Genomic DNA, 25793 nt, shown 5'->3' on the forward strand with positions numbered 1-25793 from the left:
GTCAGGAAGGTGCTGTGGTGGTGAGGCCGGCGACTTTGACGCCGGCGACGACCGTCCCTGGGCGGACCGTCCTCTTCACTTCCTTCGTGGCAGCGGGGTTAGTGCCGCCGTTCTCCGCCTTCTTCCTGCAAGTGCTGGAGACGTACGGCATTCAACTGGTGCACCTAAGCCCCAACTCTGTGGTGGTGCTGGCGGTCTTCGCGCATCTCTGCGAAATGTTCGTGGGGGTGATGCCGTCGGCGACGCTGCTTCGCCATTTCTTCGTCCTTCGGCCGGTGGGGAAGAAGAGGGGGCACTCCACGGCGGACGTTGCGGGGTGTTGCAACCTTCGGCTTCGGGACGGCCTGGGGGATCGATACATTCCCCAGGTGCTGCGCAGCAAGTGGGAGGAGTGGCGACGGGACTGGTTCTTCGTCGACGTCGACCCCCACGAGCGCCTCGAGCTGCCGGAGGCGGCGGCGGAACCTCGGCGATCGACGTGGGAGGCGCCGCCACCAGAAGATGCGAGGCTGAAGCCGGTGCTGGGGCGCATCCTGGAGCTGCGCGAGTCCGGGCTGACCTCCGTCATGGTGGTCGTGGACTTCCTGCGCCGTCGGCTGGCGCCTCTGCGAGAGCGGGCCCGGCCGAGCTGGTTCTACAGCGGGCCGGAGGACATCACCAGGACTCAGATCGGCGTGAGCTGGGATCTGGGGCAGGCGGAGCTGCGGGGGATGACACGCGTGATCACCGGAACGGAGGACATGAGCCGGACGGAGCTTCCGTGGCCGGAGATGGCGCTCTGCGCCAACCCCAACCGGGTGGCCATTATGGCGGGGCTGCCGGAGTTCGACGCCCAGGGGCCTGTGGACCGGCCATGAAGCCGGAGTCCCGAGGCCTCCGAACTCCCCGGGCTGGAAGAGCTACTGGGCGAGGAGGTTGCTGGCGGCTCGGCACGGGCTGGCGACGGGGCCGCCGCAAGCAGCAGCCGCCGTGCCAGAGAGGAGGGCGCCACTGAAGTCGTCGAGGAGGTGGCGCCGGGAGACCGGGGAAAGCGTCCCCGGGCCGTGATCCTGGTGCCGGATTCTCCACCGTCGCCAACGGCAGCGGCGGCATTTCCGGTGCTGGAACCGCGCCTGGTGCTGATGGGGCCTGCACCGGCGCCCGCGACCCGCATGGCGGAGACCGAGACCCGTGCGGCGGCACCTGAGGCCCGCACGACGGCGCCCGTGGCCCGCGCACCGGTTCAGCCGAGCCCCCAGCGGAAGAGGCGGCGGGAGGAGTCCGGACCGACGGCACCGGACCCGGACATCAGGCTCCCAGCGGCCAAATGGCGGTACCGGTGAGTCTCTTTTCTTGCTTCTCCATAGGCATTTCTGGCCCGAACTAAGCGTCGGCATTTTTCATTTGTCTCCCGTAGGCCGGCCGCAGGTGCTGCTGCGACGGAGAAAGAGCGGGCGCCGGGACCAGGGCCGAGCCCGCCCGCCGTTCCAACGGAGGCGGGCACCGGGACGGTGGAGGCGCCAATCGTCGTGGCGGCCAGCGGGAGAGAGAGGGAGGCGGCGGCCGAGAGGAGGACGGAGCAAGCGTCCGGATCCTTGGCGCCGGCGGAACCTACCCCGGGCGCGGAGAGCCCGGGGCGGATGATGGTGGAGGTGGATGTTTTGCCGGGGCCGGCGGACAGGGCGGCCGATGCGGGAATGCGGCTGTCGTCCGAGATCTCGGCGCCAGCGGAGCCTACCCCGGGCAGGCAGAGCCCGGGGCGGATGGCAGCGCAGGGCCCCGCAGAGAGCTCGGCCCCCCTGGCACCCGGCCAGCCCGCCGACCCCTTCCTGGCCGCCATTGAAGGCGTCCAAGTAGCGGTCGGGCGGCTGGGCGCAGCGATGAACGCCAAGGAGGGGGAGCTCGAGGCCGAGCGCGCCCGCCTGGCGTTGGAGAAGGCGCAGCTGGCGGGCGCTCAAGAGGAGGCCCGTGCGGCGGCCGCGCGGGAGCAGAAGCTGCTAGAAGACATCCGCGCGGAAGTCGCACGGGAACAGGAAGTTTTGAAGACCGCGCGGGCAGGAGCCGCGCGGGAGCGAGAAGACGCCGCCCGTCTGGTTGAGGCGTCGAGGCAGCAAGTTGCCGAGGCCCTTGCCAGGATGGGGCCGGCGCAGGAGAGGGAGGCGGCAGTCGCAACTCGGGAGCAGGCGGCGGAGGAGCGGCAAGCCGAGTTGATCCGCCGGGAGGGCGCGGCCGATAAGACGCGCGCCGACCTCCAGCGCCGGGAAGACGACCTCCGGAAGATCAGAGAAGAAATCAAGCGCTGGGAGGAGGACGTCTCCATCCGGGAAGTGGACAACGAGCTATCGGCGTCGGATCTCGGTGCCCGGGAAGATTCGGTGGCCCAGCAGGAGGATGTGCTGGCCCGGCGGGAGGATGAGCTGAGACGCTGAGAAGGCGAACTGAGTCGCCGAGAGGGCGAGGCTGTCGCGGCGGCGGCGGCCGTGGTGACCAGGGCGGAGCAGAATGCGAAGCACGAGGCGGAACTGACCGCCCGTGAACGCGCTTTGTCCGAGATGGTGGCCAAGACGAAGCAGGCTGCCGCCCCCGCAGCAGTTTGTAGTTCTTCTGTTCCAGGCGGGGACCAGGGACTCGAGGCTCAGCTGCGGGCCGCCAAGGAGAAGCTCGAGACCGCCTTTATCTCGCGGGTCAACCTCGAGCATATGCTGGAAGATATACTCCGGCGGATGCGGCGGGCCGTAGAGAAGGGTGGCCTCGGACGGCTCGTTGAAGGCGAAAAGGGCGACGGCCCCGCACGACAAGTGTTGGGGCTGCAGCAGGTCTGCGAGCGCCTCGAGGCCCTGCCTTGGGCGGTCCAGGAACTCGCCGCCCGGGAGGGACGTGGCTTGGCGCATGCAGTGGCCGAGCACGTCCTGGCCTGCTACCGAAGCAGGGACCCTAACTTCCCGCTGGAGCCAGCGCGGGAGGGAGTGGTCGAGGCTGAGGGAGAGGCCGCCCGGGCAGCGGTCCGGAGTACCGCCGCCGAGGTGGCGGCCGGCTTCAGGCGAGAGGTGCCGCCGCCGCCAGCGCCCGGGGACGACTCGGAGGATTCAGCCGACGCCTCTGCCACCGACTAGGCCTTTTGTGCCCTCTTTTCTTTGGTTGTAGATGTAGGAGTGAACCCTTAGAAAATGCCTTGTAAATATCCTGTGAATATTAAATGGCAGTTTTTCCTTGGGCTCGCAACTCCAGTTTCTCTAAGTGTTTGATGCTTCTTCTGATGTTTTACTTTGAAGTCCCGGGGAGTACTCAGTCGGGCCGTTCCCGACCTTCCCGTCCCCGAGGATGAAGTTGTCTTGATCGCTGTTGCTGGCACAGTCGGCCTTCAAGCTCTCGCGAATCCGCATTGCCTAAGTTAAGAACAAAGACACAGACTTCCTTGCCCGGGAGATGGATCGATCCTGCTCGGAACACGCCGTGCCTAATGAACACTTTTTCACTTTGCGACCACTTAGTTAGTAGAAGGGAGACGCGTGCGGGCGAGAATGTGACCAAGAGTCCTCGCGGTCCGGCGGTGCCCGGGCTTGAAACGAGCCGGACCGAGCACTGACAGCCTGCCCCCGAGACCTGAGCTCCGGACTACTCGAGTAGCTCGAGCGATAGGATTACCCAGGGTACCCGAGGACTCGGTAGTGCTCGGGGTCCTTAAAAGCGGACCGAACACCACGACCACCACGAAGGGCTTCGGTCAGACATTATCGCAAGCACGCTACTCTTTTCTGCAAACCGTTCTGTCGTTCCGGGAAAAAGTAGTCACGTGGCAGGGTTTTTGCGTGCGAGGATACCACCTCGCCGAACAGATTTAAACCGCGAGAGCCCCCGAGAGTGACTCGAGGACATAAATTTACTTAAAGCAGACTTGTCTGAATATAACCACTCACCGGACAGCTGTCGGCCTTCTGGCCCACCGATCCAGGAGGGATGTGCTTTCGAGCTCGGGTGCCCGGGAACTTAACTCTTTTAATGGGGCGCCCGAGCGCCCGGAGGCGCATGAGGCTCCTAGGGTCGGGTGATCTCGACCACCCATGCCTAAGTGGTAGGACCACCAGAGGACCCTTGGGGCCGACCAGGGACCGGGGCATTGAAGCCCTCGCGGCCGAGCTGCTAGCGATCGCCAGCCTGTGACTTAAGAGAAAAATGGGATTTCTTTGTCTGGTGCGCTCTGTTAGTGCGGTACTTGCTATAGACTGCTCTCGTTTTCGACCCGAGACCTCTTGAACACCCAAACCGGCGGACAAGAGCGGGCAGAAGGCATAACCCAGAGGTCCTATGGTTTGGTGGCGCCCGGGTATGACAAACCAGACCGAGCACCGACAGCCCGCTCCGGGGGCCCGAGCTCCGGACTACTCGAGCAGCTCGAGCGATGGGATTACCCAGAGCACCCCGAAACTTGGTAGTGCCCGGAAGCCTGTCACGACACCGAACACCACAGCCTACCATGCCGGACGTAAGTTAGCGGCGACTGCTCGCATGCATACCGATCGGGATTCTTTTATTAACGGGAAAAAAGAGAGAGAGCGAACTTTTTCTCGCACAACCGAGCACCTCACCAGACAGATTAAACATACGGAATCCAGAAAAAATATTTTGACACAGCGATTGCTTATTGAAATACTGAATGCGTAATATTTACAAGGTTGGGCGACAGCGACTTACCCAAGGGGCGAAGTCCTCGGACTGCTTGGGCGGGGAGAGCGGAGACTGTTGAAAGTCTCGGCAAGGTCCTCGAGCAAGGTGGCGCGGTCTCGGGTTTTGACCACGAGATCGTCGATGTAAGTTTCGATGTTGCGGCCAACCTGCGAGTTAAGAGTGATACGAATAGCGCGCTGGAAAGAGGATCCAGCGTTGCGCAGGCCGAAAGGCATTGACATGTAGCAATAAGTCCCCACCGGGGTGGTGAAAGCAGTTTTTTCCTCGTCCCCTATGGCCATGCGAATCTGGTGATACCCAGAGTTTGCATTTAGGAAGCATAAAAGATCACATCCCGCAGTTGAATCTATAATTTGATCAATGCGAGGTAAGGGGAAGGGATCTTTAGGGCAAGTCTTGTTAAGATCGGTGTAGTCCACGCACATGCGAAGCTTGCCGTTGGCCTTCGGGACGATGACTGGGTTTGCTAGCCAGTCGGGGTGGAGGACTTCTCGGATGAATCCGGCGTCGAGGAGCTTGCTGACCTGCTCGCGGATAAACTCCTGGCGCTCTGGCGCCTGCCGCCGGACCTTCTGCTTCACCGGGCGGGCGTCCGGACGCACGGCCAAGTGATGCTCGATCACCTCCCTAGGGATCCCGGGCATGTCGGACGGTTGCCAGGCAAACACGTCTATATTAGCCCGGAGGAAGGCGACGAGCGCGCTTTCCTATTTGCTGCCCAGGTCGCTGCTGATACGGACAACCTGGGTAGCGTCTTCGCCCACCACGACCTCCTTCGTTGGAACAGAGGTGTCGGCGGCGAGTCGGGGTTTGGATGAAGAGGGTCCCGGGCCCCCTGTAGAGCCATCGACCTCGGCCTGCGCTGAGACCAGAGCCATGTATGATTGTTCAGCGCAGGAGACGGCGTCGCCGGAGTCGGCGATCACAGAGATAGAGCCTGCGGGGCCGGGCATCTTAACAGTAAGGTATGCATAATGCATGGCCATCATAAACTTTGCAAGCGCCGGACGCCCGAGGATGGCGTTGTAGGGGAGAGGGAGTTCCGCGACATCGAAGAGGATGCATTCCGTGCGGAAGTTGTCCCGGCTCCCGAACGTGACAGGCAACTCAACCTGCCCGAGGGGCAGGGAGTGCCCAGGGGTCACTCCACAGAAGGGGAGCGACGGCTTTAGGCGTCGGGAGGACACCTGCAGCTTCTCAAAAGCCTCTTTGGAAAGGAGGTTGAGGCCGGCACCACCGTCGATCAGCACTCTGCCGACCTTAACATTGCAGATAGTGGGGGACACTACCAGAGGTACCCGTCCCACGGCTGCAGTACTAGCGGGGTGATCAGCCATGCTGAACGTGATCGGAGCGTCCGACCACCTCAGGGGTCTTGTGGCCTCCTCGCTCAGGGTTGCCGAACACACCTCGCGTCGCATGACCTTGATGCCACGACGCGAGCAGGGTGTGTAAGCGCCCCCGTCGATAAAGGCGACGGCATGCTCGGGCTCCTGGAAGCCAAGCTCGGGGTTGTTGGGGGCGACCTCAATATCGCCTCCTCCGCGGGACTCGTCGCGCTCCCTCTGGCGCTGCTCCACGAGTCCTTTGACCGTACGACACTCCGTGAGGTCGTGCCATCTGGTCTGGTGTATGGGACACCATTTACCTGGCTCGGGCCCCGCGGGAATGGGGAACCTCGCTGGAACAGGAACTCGGCCGGGGGCCGGGGCTCTTGCTGGAGCCGGGGCCCTTGCTGGAGCTGAGTTCTTGGTGGGTACGGAGGCCCGAGGAGGAGCCCGAGCAGGGGCCCTGGCGGGGCGTCGATCGACACCCGGCCGGCGCTCTTGCCGGTGGTCGGGCTCTTGCGGCACCCTATGAGCAGGGACCTGGGCTGGCTCAATGGGAGCGGCCTCACGCTTCCTCCTCTTCTTCTTTTCCCGCTTGTCGGAGCGGGAAGAACTTGGCTGGTCGGAGGTGGGGCGAGGAGTATGCCACGCCCTGGCCTCCGCAGCCTTGGCGCACTTATCGGCCAGTGCGAAGAGTTCCGCAGGGGTCTCGATCTCGTGCGTACCTAGTTTTTCGAGCATCCGCTCATCACAGACGCCCTGCCGGAAAGCAACAATAACAGCATGGGGGGCCACTCGAGGAATGGTGTTGCGAACCTGGCTGAAGCGCTGTATAAAGCACCGTAGTGTTTCCCCCCTCCTGCTGTTGGATGGCGTGAAGGTCGCACTCCAAACCGGGGCGCGTAAACGTGCCCTGAAAGTTGGCCACGAACTGGTGGCACAGGTCATCCCAGGAGCCGATAGACCCTGGGGGTAAGTTCATAAGCCAAGAGCGGGCGGAGCCCCTCAGGGCAACATGAAAGTAGTTTACCATCACCTTTTCGCTGCCTCCGGCCGTTTGGACGGCCGTCGTGTAGATTTGGAGGAACTCGACGGGGTCGATGGACCCGTCGTACTTCTCCGGCAGCTCGGGGCGGAACTTGGAAGGCCACCTGACCCGGCGGAGCTCGGCGGTGAAGGCACGGCAGCCGGTGCCGTATCCCGCAGCGCAAGAGGGGGTCCTTGGTGGCGAGTGGCGATGAACCGGGGATCCCCGGTGGCCTTGGGCCGGGAGAGAGGAAGCCTGGTCCTCTGCCCCGACCCCCTGCCGGGTCTCCCGCTGACGCTCGAGAGTAACTCGGGCATCCTCGCGGCCCCTGCGCTCGTCAAGGCGCAAACGAAGGTCCCGGGCTTCAGATACGGCCAGGGGGATGGCACTCCGCCTAGAGACCCCTCGGCCCGTGCGGGTGTTGCCCGTTGAGGAGCCGACTCTGGCGGCACCATGCTGGGAAGTGGTGCGAGGACTCCCGGCCTGTACCTGACGATGAGCAGTGCCGACCAAAGCCACGACATCTTGGATCCACCGACCTTCCGGAGTGTTCGGCGTGGCCTGAACGGGCGGGTGCCTAAGGAGAGCATGTGCTGCAAGCAGCGCGCTCCCTGGGCTGGCCTCGCTGAAAGCGAGCCTGCGCCGAGGCGGCACCCGACGTGGTCCAGAGGCGGACCTAGCGGCCGGGGTCCCGACCACCTGCTGGGGGTCGGAAAGTGAGTCGGCAGCGGCGGCGGTGGCCCTGAAGGGCCCAGCGCCTTGATCCCCTTGAGCGGGAAAAACTGCACCCGCGGATGGCGGCTGCTGCTGGCATGCAGCAGCGACTGGGCTCCTTCTGACGTTGGGCAGCGCTCCGTCACTAGAAGTGGAGCCGGAACGCTGGAGACGGTGCCCACCGGCCATCTTTTCCTGTGGAAAAAAGTGAAACAAACAATCCAGGGATATTCCCCCCTACCTGGCGCGCGCCAGCTGTCGGAGGGTGAGCTCCTGTCGCAGGGATCCCGAGAGACCCCTTTTTAAAGATTCGGTCGGGGGGATGATCCTGGATAAGCTTGTTTAGGAAATAAGCGGGAACGGAAACAAATGCAATGGCTGGTGGGAGATGATCTCCCTGATGCAAGAAAAATGGGTGTACTGGGGTTTAGACAGGTTCGGGCCGCACGGAGGCGTAACACCCTACTCCTGTGTGAGTGTTATATCTGCCCTTGAAGGGAATTCTTCAAGGATGTATCTGATTACAAGAGAGAGCCACTTACTGAGAGCTTGAGGCTCTCGTGTTCTAGCTTGGCATGAGCTGGTTTGAGCGTCTGCGTCCTCTTCTTCACACACTTCCCGTCACCGTCCCTTTTACGTGTTCTCCATCCTTTCCTTTTATAGGCGCGCCAGCCTCAACATATCCTGAATGGGAAGGAGGGGATGCCAAATGCCAAGGTGCCACGGAGAAAGGCGTAATCATTTCGTCTTGGCGAAGTGACAGGGGCGGTGGAGAAATGCGGCGCGCATCCAACCACCCGCCACTGTGGAAGCCCTCGGGCGCTATAAAGGGGGCCCACCGGGCAGCCTCAGAGGTGCCCGGTGCGCCCACTCTGTCTTGTTCTTCTGCCAGGGCAGGGTGGCAGGCGGAGCGCTTCGATTCTGGCAACGTTATCCCGAGGCACCCGGGTGAAAACGGGACGGGACCCGTGCATTTAATGGACCCACGCCCCCCTGCCAGTGTATGGCAGGGTCTGACACTGGGGCGTGGGCAGCTGAGAATGTCAGGATGTCAGGATGTCAGGCCGCGCGTGCCTCTTAAATGCGGCATTGGGCCTTTGACTGGATGACACCCCGACGATGGGACCCTTCGGGTCGTCGGATGACCTTGCGCGAACCTTCGGGGAACCGAGTCCTCGGGGGCTGCCACGTGCAGCCCCGAGCACTCTCTCTCGAACACTTGGTGGGACCTTCGGGGCACCGAGTCCTCGGGGGCTGCCATGTGCAGCCCCGAGCACTCTCTCCCGAGCACTTCGGTGGGACCTTCGGGGCACCGAGTTCTCGGGGGCTGCCACGTGCAGCCCCGAGCACTCCCTCCCAAGCACTTCGGTGGGACCTTCGGGGCACCGAGTCCTCGGGGGCTGCCACGTGCAGCCCCGAGCACTCTCTCCCGAGCACTTGGTGGGACCTTCGGGGCACCGAGTCCTCGGGGGCTGCCACGTGCAGCCCCGAGCACTCTCTCCCGAGCACTTGGTGGGACCTTCGGGGCACTGAGTCCTCGGGGGCTGCCACGTGCAGCCCCGAGCACTCTCTCCCGAGCACTTCCTTCCCGGTATTTGGGCTCTGCGGATCATCGGGGAGCTAGGGTGCTCGGGAACCAGAGGCGGCGGCCCCGAGCACCTTCTCCCGGGACTTAGCTTCTTCTTACCTTGCAGGGTGGTGACATGTGGCGGATGGCCGGCCTGGTCTCGGGACTTAGGGACCCCTGGTTCCGAATACACCGACAGCATCCCCTTCTCTTCACCGACCAAACCACAGCCAGATTCGTCACCGGTGAGACTAGGCAAGGGGCCTCCGTCGGAGCTCTGCATCGTTGGTTTGATGGTAGCAGACTCTTGCCGAGGAGGCTGTGCCCAGGATGAGAGGATGGCACATGGGTCCCAAAGTTTTCTTGCTTTTCTTTGTTGATGATTACCAAGTCATGTCCAAGTCACATGTTTGCACAATAAAACAATTAACATGTCATCAAAAATCACTATCCAAACCTCTCAGGGAGGAAAAATAAGCAGTTTAGATTATTGAGGGAGCCTACATATATGGTTTCTTGATGCCGAGGGAGGAAAATCAGACTCGGGCAATAGTTGAGGGAGACAAAATAGACTTTTTTCAAGAAAAAAATGTATCAACTTGGTTGGGTAGTAAGCAGACATGTCCAAATGGGCCTGTCGGGCCAGCTCGGCTTGGGCCCGGCTAGGTACGGCCCGGCCCAACAAGCCTGGTAAGGTTAATAGGTTGTGTCAGCCCACATGCCACGCCCTCAGTCTATGACACGACCCGTCAACCACTGTGCCGTGCCAGGTTGGCCCGGGCACAATTGCGTCACAGCCGACTCAACAAAACTCCAAAAAAATAAAAAAAATACTTACAAATTTAAAAAAAAATCAAATTTTTAATAGAAAATAGGTAAAAATGAGTTTTATTGATTGGGTGCCTTGTTAAAAACCTTTCTACTAGAAGGAAAAAAAGTACAACCTATGCTCTAAAAATTACATGCTTTCATTAGAAACTATAGATTTTTTCTTGCAACATACAATATGCTTCCTCAAGCATCTCATTCCACTTGTAGACATGGCACATAATTCATAGTTGCATATATTACACTTAGCAAATCTTACATATTCCCAATTTATTTCTCTAAAGATCATTTCAAAATGTTGCCATACTGATAACCATGCACGTGAGTTCTTGGTATCTTGATCCATGAATAGAAATATTTAATTGATTTGTTGAAGTGGAATAGTAGCTACTAGCTAGCGAGTAGAAAAAGAGAGATGGGTGGTCAATGGGATCATTGAGAGTTTGTTATGGTGGCTATTTATAGGCCAAGACGAGAGGTGGATGGAGGGTTGCTTTAAAAAAATAAAAAATTATTAAAAAATAAAAATAGAAATAATAGGGACACAAAATTAATTCTAAAAAATGAGCTTTATTGATAGGTTGTCTCATTAAAAACCTTTCTAGCAAAGGAAAAAAGAGTACAACCTAGGTTAAAAAATTAGAAATTACAAGTTCTCATCAACATCTAGATACAAAATTTTTAATGAATCTTCAAGCTCAGTGTTCTCTGCAGTGTGTTGAATTCATTCTTCAGCTTGTTTCCAGTCTTTTATTATGGCGAGTATTTTCACCATCTCACTTGTGAGACTTGTTCTTCTTTCTTCAATTATGATTCCTATAAGACAAAAGGTAGCCTACAAAGAAACTGTAGATACCAAGACCGTTAACAGATCTTGTGCTAACAGTGAAAGCACTGGATAATTTATCTAATGCTCATGCCACCATTGCAGTATGTTGAATTTTTCTTATTCATAGCTAGTAATATCGCTATCGATGAAGGTTGTTAGCTCCCCTCCGGATGCTGGAATTTTGGCGTGCGTAGACGATCATGACGAAGAGTTTGAACTTCTTGATGAAGAACCTCCATAAAATATTTTTGGATTAATTCCTTATATGCCATTGGCTTAAACTATGATCCTGATCTGCCATTGATAAATCACATATCCCTTCAATGCTATTGTCCTTAAACTTCAATCGTCTCATTGCCATCGTTGTTGCATATGTTAGCTTTCACCATGAGTTAAACTTCCAAATGGTAATAATGCCCATGCATGAGAACAAGCTAATCGCTGGGCCCACCGTCAACAATTGCAGCCAATGCAACCCGAGCCGGCCGCCAAGCCCCGCACCTCTATTCCCCACTCCCAACTCGAAACCGTTCCTGAACCCTAACCCTTTGCTATTGCGCAGCATCGCTGAGAGGATCTTGTCGTTGTGGTCCGCATCCTACCGCGGCCTTGACGGAGAGGTCCGCAGCCTCATCGCAGCACTCTAGCGCAGCCCTGAGCTCGGCCCCCGTCGTGTCCATGAGGTGCGCGACGTGGGTTAGGTCCGCGTCCAGTTGTCGCTGCGCTGAAGCGAGCCTCTCATCGACACCCTCCCTCATCAAGACCTCTTGCATCGGGACCTCGTCTATGATCCTCACCACGCACCGCTGCTCCTCCATCTCCCGTCTCAGCTCTGCCGTCTCCTCCTTGCACTTTGACTCACGCGTGCTACCCCCATCAAATCGCCCACCACCAAATCTTCTCATCCACTGACAAATCGACAACATTGGCAAGGAATTGGACCCCAGATGTGAGCTAAAGCTTTCAAAGGAGTTGCAGATCGAGGCATAGCTTGGTCCGGTCTGAGGCGCCAAGATGGAGATCTCGCCCCGGTCCCAAGCAAAGCTTCAACGAATGGATGCTTCTCGGGTTCAGATGGATACGCCTCTCAATCCCTCCATCCCTCCTTGATAATTTGGGATCCTAACAGCTAGGCTTTAGGTTTAGCTCATGCATAGTTGTATTCACTGTATGGACAGGATGGACCCGACTTCAATGTTCAAATTGAAAGTTCGAATGTGTTTACTGGGGGCTACGCAATCATCGAATATGTTGATTCAGAGTGCACAAATTACATGGATTTCATTGCTGGTTTTGCTTATAAATACCCGTGGCCTCTAATTGATAGCCTACATCTGAGCTATTTGGATAGTGCATCTAAATCCTATGTTGCAGTTAAGACTGACCAAGACATGATGCTAATGTTTGAGAAGTTTAATTCAACTAAGTACATTAATCTCAATGGTGTGCTAACTACTTTGAATGGTTTTGACTCATGTCCAAGTGACCTAGTGCAAACTTCAGTTCCTACTCTAAGCCAACCAATTGTTCTCAACCAACAAATAGCTCACAGCCAACCAGTTACTACCAGCCAACCAATTGTTCCTACAAATATTCTAGTTATGATTGATGCTTCTTATCTTGCCAACCCTTTTCCAATGTTTGACCATGTTGGTGTTAATGAGGAGGTACTTTATGGTGAAGAAGTGCTTGATGATGATGAAGATGATGAGGGTGAGGAGGAGGGGGCTAAGCAAGGTAGTGATGATGATGCTTCAGATGACAGTAAGGCCGAGGAAGATGGTTCTTCTTTTGAATCTGAATCTGAGTCCGAGGCTGATGATGAGGAGGAGGAAGACTGGGTTGTAAAAGAGAATCTTCCAACTAACATACCCAAAGTAGCATATGACAAAGATGATCCACCTATGTCTAAAGGATCTATCTATCCTTCAAGAGTTTAGGGTTGCATTAGCTCATCATGCTATTAAGTATGAATTTGAATATAATATAGAAAAGACAGATCCTGAGATACTCAGAGCATATTATACAACTAAGAAAAAAGGTTGCAAGTGGAGAATCCATGTATCTGCATTGGACGACAAAGTTACCATAAATGCAAGTTTTCTTTGTATATGTGCTTGGTATTTTTCCTTATTTCTTCCTACACAATTGATGCTAATGTGTGTTGCTTGCAGGTCAAGGTGAATCCATTTGAACATAACTGTGGTAGTAGGCAAAGAAGCAAGAAAATAAAGAATACATCAAAGGCTTGGATTTGTGAGAAGGTGATGGACTCGATGAGGGATAATGCAACTATTAGTGCCAAGGAACTACAAAGGAGAATTCTGGAGACTCACTTTGTTGAGATTAATTACAAGAGAGTCCATGCAGGGTATCAGCTAGCACTTGAAAGAGTGTATGGAAACTGGAGAGATAGTTTTGACATCTTGCACAATTGGAAAGTTGAGGGGGAGAAAAGGAGTCCTGACACTGAGGTGATAATTGAGCATCATGAAATGAGGGAGAGGAAATGCTTTAGAAGAAAGCTGAGGTTTGTCGTTGATCCTGAATTGAAGAAAAGCAGCAAGACAAGCATATAAGCATACTGTACCTATTATTTTGGATCATGTGTCATCTCAATTGATAAATTATGCTTTATGTATGTTTGCATGTTAATGAGTCGATATCGGGTTCCATGGGTAGAGCCTATTTTGATGCATTATTTCCCCCTTCTTGAATTGTTGATTATCTGTATTCTTGTAACCTAGGTTTAATATGGCGTTGTCTAACTTAAAAGTTGCTCGTGATGCTTAGCAATGCACATGTCACCGGTAGAAGTCGAGCGGTGAAATATTTCATCATTCGCGAGCATAGGCGTTAATTACTTTCACAATGATCACAATATTAGGTTGATGATGTTGGTTGGATGAGTTGTGAGAATGAGGCAAAATGTGGGCGGTGCTAGGGGTATCATCTGCCCCGGAGGTGTTCCTCGGGGTAGTTTGGGAGAGGAGTCTGGATGTCGTAGACCGCTTGCATCGTTTAAGCATCGTCCGTCGGTGCAGTTGACTTTAGCACTTTTCCGTACTTACCACATACCCAGATATGGGACGCGTGAGCCAAATACCTTTGTAGTTGTGGCTTTTTGGCATGCGAGTAGATGGTGTCGGGCATGAGAGGCCGGTTAGGGTATCCAGCTTGCTCCAGAAGTAGTTTTAGACCGCACCTATCGACACGTGATCAAACGGTTGGGTCTTATTGGAAAAGGTTGATACGAGTACCCCCTTACATGGACTTTAGCGGATTGCGCAAGCCGAATGGTCCTCAAGTCGTGTGGGTCCAAGAGTACCCCCTGCAGGATGTAAAATCAATTCAAATTGCTGCGCTCTTGGTTATCGAGCACGCTTTTGTCCATTTGCATCAGTCATAGAGTCACGAATGTGGGGTGTTTGGGATGGATGGTATATTGAGAATGTATGTTGGTTATGGTGAGATATGATGGTTCTATTTACAGTTATGTTTATTTCGGTTCCAGTTACGTTATGTTTCAAGTGGATGTCTACAAGATAGATTGGTATAGGTGTTCTAGTGTAGATGCTCACACAGTTGTATTAAGTTTTGCTTTCGCATAATGAATTTACTTAACCATGTAGCCGTTTCCTTGCTAACAACTAAATGCATAATCCTTGGAGTCGGGTTATTTCCAGTTATATTTGCAATAGTGGAATGTGAGGATGGTGACAATTGGGAATGGTTCATGCAAAAGCTACATAATTTCATAGGAGGTCCAAGAGGCTTAGCAATCTGTACTGATGCTGGAAAGGGATTTGATGTAGTTAAGACCATGTTCAGAAGTGCAGAGCACAGGGAGTGCATGAGACACTTAATGACTAACTTCAAACAAAGGTTCTATGAGAAGGTGTTTGATGAGAACTTATGGCCAACAGCCTATGCATGGCAGCCAGAATTGTTTGAAGAGCACATGTCCAAGATGGTTGCAGGAAATCATGATGTACACACATACCTTACTCAATACCACCCCAACCTCTGGATGAGGATTAAATTTAATGAAATATGTAAGGTTGATTATGTGACAAATAATTTGGTCGAGAATTTTAACAGCTGGATAAGGAAGTTCAAGTCATTGAATGTGGATGATCTGGTAGAAAAGCTAAGGCGGAAATTAATGGTTAAGTTTGATCATAGGAACATGATTGGCAGACGTATGCAAGGTTTGATCTTGCCACACATTTATGATGATATGAAAGAAAAGAGTCATGGATTGAAGTATAGAATCTTAAGTAGTGATGATGTAGTTGAGGTCACTGGGAAGCAATGGACGTACACCAGAGATCTTGTATCCTTCACACATATTGTTGATCTTAAATGCATGACCTACACATGCAGGGAATGACAAGTATCAGGTAAGCCATGTTTGCATGCTATTGCATTTATAACACATATGAGGGAAGAAAAACTTGAGCTTTATGTAGATAGCAGCTACACAATTGAGAAGTTCAAATATGCATATGAAGAGCTGATCCCAGCTTTGACTCACAAGAAGCAATGGCCAAATCCTGAAAATGTTTCTTCTTGTATCCACCTTTGCTGGCGAGATCTGCTGGTAGAGAAAGAACTCATAGGATTAAGGGCTCTCATGAACCTAGGGCAACTAAGAGGAAAAGGAAAGGATCTGTACATGAGTGCCCAATTTTCAAGAAGCATGGTCATCATTGGAACACTTGTAGAGATGGAGACCCAGAAACCAAAGAAGCACTTGCAATATTGGTAGCCCAAAGGTGTGTATTTTACATTTTACATACAGGCAATTACTCATTTTTATTTTGTTCTTATGTGTAATCCCACTGCAGAAAAGTTGAGAAAAAAAAGAAAGGTTTTGCAAAGCATTGAAGGTGGCATCAAGAGAAAGATAACTCCTAAAACCATTGATTCTAGTTATTCTAAGAGGTAACAATTTACCCTCATCAAACACTCATACGGTTATGTTACTTTCATGCGAATTGCTCATCTCACACATTTTTGTAGGCCACGGTCAGCTTCTAGATCAAACCAGATTGAGGCTCCTCCACCCTGTCTAGCCACTGTTCCATGCAGTCAAGCGACAATTGTAGCATGCCATAAAGAAACAACAAAGGGGAAGGGTAAGGGAAAGAAGAAGAAGAATGGGAAGGAGAACAAGAAAAAGATTAGTCATGTAGTAACTCCAGATAGTCCTGCCATGGGGAGTAGGAGCAAGAAAAAACATCCAGATAGTCCTACCATGGGGACTAGGAGCAAGAAAAGACTAAGTGATCTTCTCTGATTGATCATTGTCTACTATGAGATAGGTGTAGATTTTGTGAACTTAATCATGTTTTTGATTGATAGATATCTACCATGTTATCAAAGTACCTTTTGGACATGTCTATGTAGTGTCTAGATACTATGTTCTATGTTTGTGGTGAAACTGATCAAGAATGAAACTGATGTGATTATTATGGTAACAGTGTTCTTGTGATCCTAGTGCTTGTACGTTATGACCATATAGTCATGCAATTTTCTTGTATTGATCCAGTGGCATAAAAAGTATCAGTACAGTGAAATGTCTATCCTCATGAAGGGGAGGGCGAAGAGGTCATTTTGAACTTCTGTTATGGCAAGACTAACAGAATATGGTCAACATTGGCATAAAAGGGTTTGAAGTTTAAGGATAATGGCATCAAAGGGATATGGGTTTTATCAATGGCGGATCTAGGGTAAAAGTTTAATCCAATGGCATATCAGGAATTTGTCTAATATTTTTCCTCATGTTGTTGTCTTCTTACTTCTTGTGGATGCTACTGGAGGTCGTTGTAGGTGAACTCAGGCATACCTTGTTTCATATTAATATAAACATCGAATAACTTAGAATGAATATTAGTATAATAAGTAGAATAATCGTGGTCAAGAGTATCATCTAGAATTATGAGAACTCTATATAAACCTACAATTTTAGCTCTATGATCTAAAATAAAGGCAAAAGCATACAACAAAAGAATTTCTTTCTAATATTTTAAAATTTTAGATTTCATAGGAACTACACAATCTCTTAGAAAATTATCATTTTCATAGCTGTTTAAATGAGTAGCAATTTCAATAATATTATGCACTACTAAACAAGATATTGGATAATAAACTCTTGATAAACTTACATTTGAATCATAAAAAAAATCAAGAAACTCTAGTATCTTTTCAGCAACATACCAATGCGCTTATGTGAGTGTGTATGAATAAACACACCAAATATGTTGTTATATGGTATAATATTTTTGAGCATTAAGAAAGTAGAGTTCTATCTTACCATCCACGACAAACTTGCGTGGACGCATAACCATCGCAACACAATACTGCTTATATGCTGCAATTCGTTGTTTAGAGGAGTTCACAAAATTTATTGCAATATGAAAATCATCTAGGTATCACACCAACCTATTTAAACCGAATTTTACTATAAGATTGATAATATGACAAGCACAACGTTAATGTAACAAGAGAGATTGAGCATATGTACTAAACATGGAGTAAGAACATTCATTGCTCCAAATTTTGCATCGATATTATCTAAAGTGATAGAAAATATTTTATTTGCAAGCCCAAAGTCTTCAAGTACTTAAGATATTTTTCAGTAATATTTTCACAGGTATGCGCATTGTAAATCAAGCGGAAACCTATCATTCTCTTTTGTAGTTTTCAATCATTATTAACAAAATGAGCAACCACACTAAAATAACCCTCTCTAGACCTAACTACCCGTATGTCTGAGGTCAAAGCAACTAAAATTGTACACGTTTATATTTTTTAAGCTTGCTACAACACGTATTGTATTATTTTACCATATCCCTATTAGTTATCTATCTAAAAATATGCGCGGACCTAAGATTATGAGTTTGCTTAATGTAATCTTCAAATACAATAGACTCACCGACGTTGAGTGATAGATTCACTCTTGCAATGAAGCGGCATAGCTCTTTTCGAACATTGGAGGAGTCATCATACTCCCAATGACGAATAGAGTCATCGGGGTTGTACTGCAGCACCGTCTGCTTCATGGCTGCTCCACTCTTTCGCTTGTAATTTCTGGCCTGCCTCATCAAGTGTCATGTTCTATTTGAGGACTTTACAGATAATTCATGTTTATAAATATAACACCTAGCATACCTGATACTTACCCTGTCTTCCTCTCTATATGTCATTTTGAAGTCTTACCAAACTTCGAAAGTAACGGTTCTTGATTTTTTAGAGTCAGTGCTTGCTGGCATGTGTGCACTTGTAGAGCTTGATGATGGAGGTGTTACTGCATGTGAACTAGTTGGAGGTTTAGCGTTGAGTCTTTCTTCACCTGCAGCACTGCTATTAAATAGGTCGTAGTCCCTGAGAGTCCTTGAAGAAAAAAATCATGATCGATGGATGTATCATCGTTATCATGATCACTGACGTCCATGATCAAAGTCAAATGACACTAAAAAAATTCAAATATTCAGAGTTAGAAATAATCAAATAATAAAACAAAGAATAGAAGAAACAAGAAAGAATATGCAAAAAATCACCAAGATTTCTTCAAGACAACAGGATGACAGTGTTGAAATTTATCAGATCTTTTGCAACTATTTAAACTAATTTTACAAAATTAATGCTAATTCTCGAGAACTTTGAGACAAGAATGCCAAAGGAAATAAGAGAGCAAATATTGTTGCTGATGTGGAATGGGAGGGCAAGATGATGCTCTATTTATAAGTGAAAATAGTTTTTTTTTTGTAATTATTTTGAATTTTTTGGAGCCCAAATGGTCACAAAACGGCTAAAAAATTCAAAAATAATAGGTTAATAAGTTAAATGGGTCGGACGCAGCCCATTCAACCCGTTAACCCGGGTGTGCCCACCCGTGTCGCTTGTGCCCAGCTGGACCGACTGTGCCTCAGCATGCCTAGCCGGGTCGCTGGCGTGCCGGGCCGACCATGCCTCGCCAGGTCGCTGGCATGCCGAGCCAGGCCGGGCCTGTGCTGGCACGACATGCCACGCACTCGACCCAGCCGTGGCCCATCGCCGCGTGCCTGCCCGTGCCGCTAGTGCCTAGCCGGGCCAACCGTGTCTCAGCATGCCGAACCGAGCTGCTGGCGTGCTGGGTCGACCATGCCTCGCCGAGCCACTGGCATGCCGAGCCAAGTCGTGCCTGTGCTAGCACGGCGTGCCATGCACTCGACCCAGCCACGACCCGTCACCTCGTGTCGTACCATTCCTAGGTTGTGCCTACAATGGCAAGCCTCGAGCCAGCCCAGTTGGCCTGCTTTAGTAGTAAGTATAGCTAGGTTTTTAAAATCACCAGTACAACTCGTAGACGTACGTACACATTTACACCATCACATGTGCACACTCACACAACACCAACACAACACCAACTGAAGATTGAAGATACGAAACTAGAAGATGGACAAAGTTACCATAGACGTCTCACTATCGGCAGATACGTCACATATCACTGCAAGAAATTTCCACCTTAGTGAGATAAAAAAAATAAACTTACGATTTTATCTTTAGTAAGTAGAAGTATAATCACCTCTATTGACCATACAAGCCAAGTCTGGATTCTAAGTACTAGCTTGGTTTGTATAGTCTTGCGAAACAGGGCAGTGATACACTTGCCTGGATTCTAAGTACTAGCTTGGTTTGTATAGTCTTGCGAAACAGGGCAGTGATACACTTGTATAGCTTTGTACGGTCGTGCGAGTGATACATATGTATGGAACACAGGGCAGCTATTGGAAAGTTGATGGCGATAGGAACTGTGCTGCATAACGCTATATGAAAGTTGATGGCTATCCATCTGAAGAGTGAGAGGCCAGTGCAACCCAACCGAGACCAACATGGCATGTGCATCCCAGCCAGACGAGCCCGTTTATTCCTAACTGCTAGGTGCACAAGTGTCATGCTGATCAAACAGCTTAGGCTCGGCATCAGTGGCGGAGTCAGAATTTAATCATTGGGTGTACCCAATAAAAATGTTCAAATCCAATAAATAATTATAATTTTTTAAAGTATAATATAAATATATTAAATGTTCTCAACATCGTAAATTTAACAAATAAGTTTGAAATTTATGAAAAATACAATATAAATAGTCCAAATATAAAAGAATGTATACAAACACATCTCTGAAGCAATGGCTCTAAGAACGGGTTTAGCAATAGAACATAACTTGCAGCAGTGTTCTGTTTTCTGTGACAGCACACATTGCAATTCCAACATATCCATATATGACAATTTCGAAATTGAAAGTGCTGCTACGATTTAGTTGGGTCATGCTATAATGAAACACTACATATAAACCGTCATATTAACAGTGGTCTGCATAATTAGCGCGTGCAGGGAACCAAGAAAATAAACAGCGCCAATTAGAGAACTTACTTTCTGATGATCTCGGTACGCTTCATCAACCTTTTTCTGGCATTCAATGTAGCAGGGGAAATCCTTGCCAACAAGAAAATAATCAACACGTCCACAACCTTCATTTCCTTCCAAAGAATCCATCAATTCATCATAGTTGTAAGTCAAAGACACCACTGCGGACAAATTCCTTAACCTCTTCAAATCTTGGGTTATAAACTACAGGTGGAAAGGAAAATGGTGAGATTATGAATTTGCTTGAGCTGCACTATGTAGACCACACATAGTTACAGGGAGAGATCTTTACTAGCTTGACAGAAGGTATCAGTATAAGAACAAAGACAATATCTTTCCTTGAGCTCCCTCTTTCCGCAAACCAGCAATTTCATGTGCCTCTGCACCGAAAAGGAAAAAGTTTTTCTCTCCAATCTCCTATCTGATTTCCACATTCGCACCATTCAAAGTTCCAATAAGAATGCACCATCCAAACTATTATGCAGCTCCGCCCATACTCGGCATAGATGGGGCACTCGTGAGTTATGTTTGGTATGGTCGATAAGCTCCAGAAACGGAGAGTGGAATCCAGTTACTCTCGGAATGTCATCTGCCATGCCATTATTTTCGGAGAAAGGACCTGGCTTCATGCTACTGCACTTGCTGCAGTGCATGCCTCTGTCCATGCTCATTCCCCTGTTGCGCAGCACAGACGAATGGCCTCTTCCTGCACGGCACCATCTTCTTTGAGGCGTCTAATTCCTGCATGATCTTTTCAACTCACTTTAAGTCTTCCATGGACCAATAGCCAGGAGATTAAGGGAAGATCTAATTGCATTTATTCATGTTGTTCATTCGATTAAGATCCATCAAACCCAATAACACATGGATAATATCAGAGATATCTTTTTCACACGACATGAAAGCCATTGTCTTCTCTTACACATGGGGTAGATTACTAGATTATTACCAGGATTCCAATTTCGTTTTATAATTTTTTTATGGACGAAAAGACTGGAATTTGTAAAATTTCAGTTATTTTTCGTCCTCTGCTAGTAAGTCTCATGTGAAAAGAAAATTTCAAAATTAGATATTCATTCCCTTTGATATTCCCAAAATTCGTAAAATTTTATCAAAATTTTAATCCCTGCTTATTACTACTCATCGACGCAAGTGATCGACCCGATCAGGCAACGAAGGTGCCGTCCTTCTTGCGCACCTCGACCTTGAGCACGTCATCATCATCCTCGCCGTCGCCGCTGCCGCCCTCGCGGATCACCCGGAAGAAGCAGGTGTCCCCGAGGTCGAGGCCGTTGTCGACGCAGAACTGGTGCCACCCGTACTTGAACGCCGTGCGGTCCCCGTGCTCCCGCTTGCCGCGCTTCAGGTTCACGGCCCACGACCTGCCGCCCATACGCAGCACCACCCGGCGCCGCCGCGCGTACCCGTGCGCGTCCTGGAACTCGACGGGCACGTTCTGCATGCGCCACGCACCCACGCGCGCGCGCGTCGCGCAGAGACACGGCATGATCAGTGATCTCCAGGCAAGGCAAGCGGTGACTGTGATCAATCCAGACAATAATTTGATGCGGTACTGCTGCTACGTACTCACCAGGTACTGGTTCTGCTTCGTTCCCAGGTTGCACTGCCTCAGAGTCACGGCGAAATACGATGGCTCGGCGATGGACGGCGAGCTTCGGCCGGCGCTGGTGCTTCCGCCACCTGGTTACGGGCAAAAAGCTCATGTCCTCTTTCTTTGTCTTCGACCATTCTGTGAACAGAGTCCGTGGATCACAGACGGACGTACCGGCGGCGACGACGGCGGCGTGCGGGTAATGTTTGCGGCACGTGCTCCGGTCGAAGATCGTGACGTTGAGCACGTCGGCGCTGTCGTAGCGGAAGACGAGCAGGTTGCCCTCCCGCAGGTCGTGGACGTGGCTGAACTGCTCCCAGCCGCGGCCGAGGTACATGCCGTCATCGTTGGAGACGATTTTCACGTCCCACAGGGGCCCTCCTCCGCCGGCAAGCCGCAGCTTCACGTCCCGGCGATCTCCGAGCTCCGCCGCGAACTTAGAGGGCAGCCTCTGCGCGCATGACGATCAAATTAAGCAGCAATGACTTGGCCTTCACATCACGGCGCCCATACATCTCGTAAGCTATTTAAAGCAGATCAAATTCAGCAAGCAGGCAGCAAGACACTTACCAGCTTCTTCTTGGACATTCCGGGGAGCAGGATCTTGAAGAACTCGAAGTCGCTCAGTCGCGGATCAGCCATCCCCTGCTCCATCTCGGTCCTCTGCCTTTTTGGAAACCCAGGGCAAACTTTAGACACTAAAAAAGATGCAGAGGCATGACACTATTATGTATGAGTGTGATCACAACTAATCATCAAGAATACGAACAAGTTATCAAGTTTTGACTAACATAAAAATTAGATCACACAGGAAATAAAGTACCAATCAACTAGCATTGCTCTATATTGTGCCGTAGTCTCGCAAACAACGCGTGGAACATATTTCAGAAATGCATGTCATTTCTACTCTACAATCACATTCGCCTACCATCTCAGAAGCATATATAGGAGAGGAGACGATCGATCAAGGATGGCAAAAGGAGAACGGAAATGGTTCAGATGGGCAGGAGATGCAGAATTTCAAGATTTCAACCTACGGGCAGAGGTTGGTGTGAGGCAAACCTGTTGGCTGTTGCCGTCTGCTCTTCGCTGAAGCCTCGCCGTGCCCTTCGGCAGCGAGATGGGCAAGAAAACCAGCAGGAAGAGTCGAGGCAAGTTAGGGTCACCTTCTACGGGGCTCTGTGTGCTGAACTAGACTAAGGAACGCGGGAATCAACACAGACCGAGAGAGGAGAGGAGAGGAGAGGAGCAGCGAAGACGATGGGGACTGGACAAGCCGCGCGAGATGGCTGGCTATATGGAGTTAGAAGAGGAGGGAGCACAGAGATGCAGAGGGCGGGCGAGCGAGGGGAGAGCTGCTGCGAATTGGTGCGGTGTTGATGGAGCTTGCACGAAACGAAACGGTGTTGATGTGGCTGATGGGTGAAGTTAGATAAAAAAAAATGTAGTTTTGTGTTATTAAAAGTATAATAGCTGTAGTTTTATAAAATATGTTTAAGAAGTTGTAGTTCTCTATTACAAAGATATAAATATCTGTAGGTTTGTAAAATTTACTCTCCTTAAATTAACAAGGCACAGTTTTTTGCCTCTTCAAATCAGTTGGATTTGTAGAGTTCTTCTTGCACAAGCTATCTAGCTGAAAACAAGAGTACAGAGTTTGCAAATTCGGGTTTGTCAGAACTTTCCCGTCGTATAAAGCATGAAAACCCACATCTCAACCTAGCCCTTGTAGCTGCTATCCATCCAGTCATGTGAAGCGGGAAACCCCCAATCTCAGAGCCTAGCCCTGTGAAGTGTCTTCGAGAAGCAGTCCCAACCGTTGCTTCAATTGGTAAGCAGTGCTTTTGGCTTGCACCACCATTTACGTGCAATGAACCAAAGACTTGTCAATTCGGTGCACTAGTCTGACAAAAATAGCCCCAACTATTGGTGGCTGTAAATTACTAAAGTACATCTGATTTTCGGAAGTATGATTTTCTTTCTTTTTTTTAACTTCTGAACTTACAATTACATCACCTCTCCAAACACACACAAAGAAGGAATGAAAGGAGGGCCTGCCTAAGCGATCGGGATCCTCTGCCAGTTGGCAACTGCAGAAGCTACAGTGGAGTGTATTAGGAGTACTCCACAGCCGTTGATTTGGAGATAGACTGGTTGGATCAACTGCTACAGTGGCGCTATACGATCCGTGCTACACTAAGAATCAAGCATTGTATCTACAGTGATCCGCAGTAAACAGTGATTAAATTAATGCCTAGAATTGTAACAACAGACTCATATTATTGTATAAACAGTAAAATCCTCTACATTAATCGTCACTAATGTAGAGGATCCGTATCCCTGCCTAAGCCCTAAGGCACTGACGTTTCATATAGCCGACAGTGGAGAAGTGAAACCGCCACCAATAATGCTCTGTTCGCATCAGATGCCTTTCCACCCTTGCATAATCTTTGTGAAACCTGTGTTGGTGCGTGCTCCATGCTCGGTTGCCATTTCTTTGCAGGAAGCATCAGCAGCACAGGAGATGGCCCTTTGCTGGTAGTAAACGAAAGACGCTGATGTGCACCAGATGCAATCAATACATTACCATTGGGCCACAGTGCCACCTATTGCAAATGTTCAAACAAGAACACCAGGAATTCGGTTCATTTATGTATGCTATGCATTTAGTGTTTTTCTTTGCCAAATCAGAGTATGGAAGAAAATTGATATGTACAAATCTACAATTGGTCCAGGCCAATTAGAAAGAATGGGAGCCACAAAAGTTCTAAAAAATCAGCGCAAATCAACCCCTTCATCCAGGGCTGTGGAGCTCATCATGACATTTGAATCGATCTGCTTGTCAAATTTCTTCCTTCTACGAGCCTCAAAGTATTTGAATCCATCCATCTGCAACAAATGGAAAAAGGGAAGTATAATCAAAACAAGATTGACTAGGATGTAGGAATCTTTAGAGGCTTCATGTCACTTGTTGGAACTGGGCCACTGTGATTGGGTTGTCGTGCAGCAATATGTTCTGAAGAGCCGTGCAGTCGTTCAGTAGGTTTTCTGGAAGCTGCAAATGCAGAATTGAGGTTGGGTGGCAGGCTGTTTCTTATTTTGTAAAGGCATAACAAATATCAAGTGGATAATAATATAATCAAAATATTTCATAGTTAAACCAATGGTGGTTGCCCTTGGGTGGTTGGTTCCGCTGGTGTTCAGTTCGAACACAAAATATATTGTACAGAAAATAAGTAGTTGAAGGGGTCAAATGAGCACCTTTTCTTACACATACCTGATGAATTTTGTTGCTATTCAGTGATAAAGACTTAAGGCAAACAAGGTTGCAAGTTGACGAGGGCACATCTTCATTTGAGTTTCCTGGATATTTTGCTTGGAGATCAGTGCTAGAGGTAGAGGATGCTTTGGACATGAAAGTCATAATGTACTATCAATGGTTAGACCTTATTCAATTTATTTCACAAAAGGTGCATAAATTGCTAACATAGGAGATAGAAAAGTGAAATGCTTCAGGAGCACATGTTTTGCTATGGTGCAATGTGCTACCTTAACTGGAATTGTGTGAAGATAATCCATGGACTAGCCTTCATATCAATATATATAGAGACTCCATGGGCCAATATGGGCCTAGATATATATACTTAACACCCCCTCTCAAACTCAAGGTGGAATAGGAGACGTAGAAACATTGAGTTTGAGTAAATGAAGATGATGATACGCTTGAGTTTGTGTTTTGGTAAAGAAGTCTGCAACTTGCAACTCTGATGGCATATACTGAAGATCAATTGTTTTCTGATGATAATGAG

The 25793-nt window shown here is 49.9% G+C and overlaps 1 protein-coding gene across 1 annotated transcript; it reads right to left on the reverse strand.

The window, feature by feature from the left end:
• Positions 1-21537: 21537 nt before the first annotated feature.
• Positions 21538-22638, reverse strand: LOC133914822 (B3 domain-containing protein Os03g0212300-like). Its single transcript, XM_062357824.1, has 4 exons — positions 22555-22638; positions 22147-22435; positions 21964-22073; positions 21538-21828 (listed from the first exon to the last, which is right to left on the reverse strand). Exons 1-4 carry the CDS (start codon positions 22636-22638, stop codon positions 21538-21540), a joined length of 774 nt encoding a protein of 257 aa, XP_062213808.1.
• Positions 22639-25793: the final 3155 nt, after the last annotated feature.

The sequence above is a fragment of the Phragmites australis genome, chromosome 4 (assembly GCF_958298935.1).
Source record: "Phragmites australis chromosome 4, lpPhrAust1.1, whole genome shotgun sequence".
NCBI lineage: Eukaryota > Viridiplantae > Streptophyta > Magnoliopsida > Poales > Poaceae > Phragmites > Phragmites australis.

Bases quoted from the DNA above. Each gene is read 5' to 3' on its own strand.
- LOC133914822 (XM_062357824.1), bottom strand. From the start codon at position 22,638: ATGGAGCAGGGGATGGCTGATCCGCGACTGAGCGACTTCGAGTTCTTC. The intron at 22,074-22,146 runs GTGATCCACGGA...GCCCGTAACCAG, and splicing joins CGCCGCCGGTACGTCCGTCT to GTGGCGGAAGCACCAGCGCC. The intron at 21,829-21,963 runs GTGAGTACGTAG...TGGCGCATGCAG, and splicing joins CGAAGCAGAACCAGTACCTG to AACGTGCCCGTCGAGTTCCA.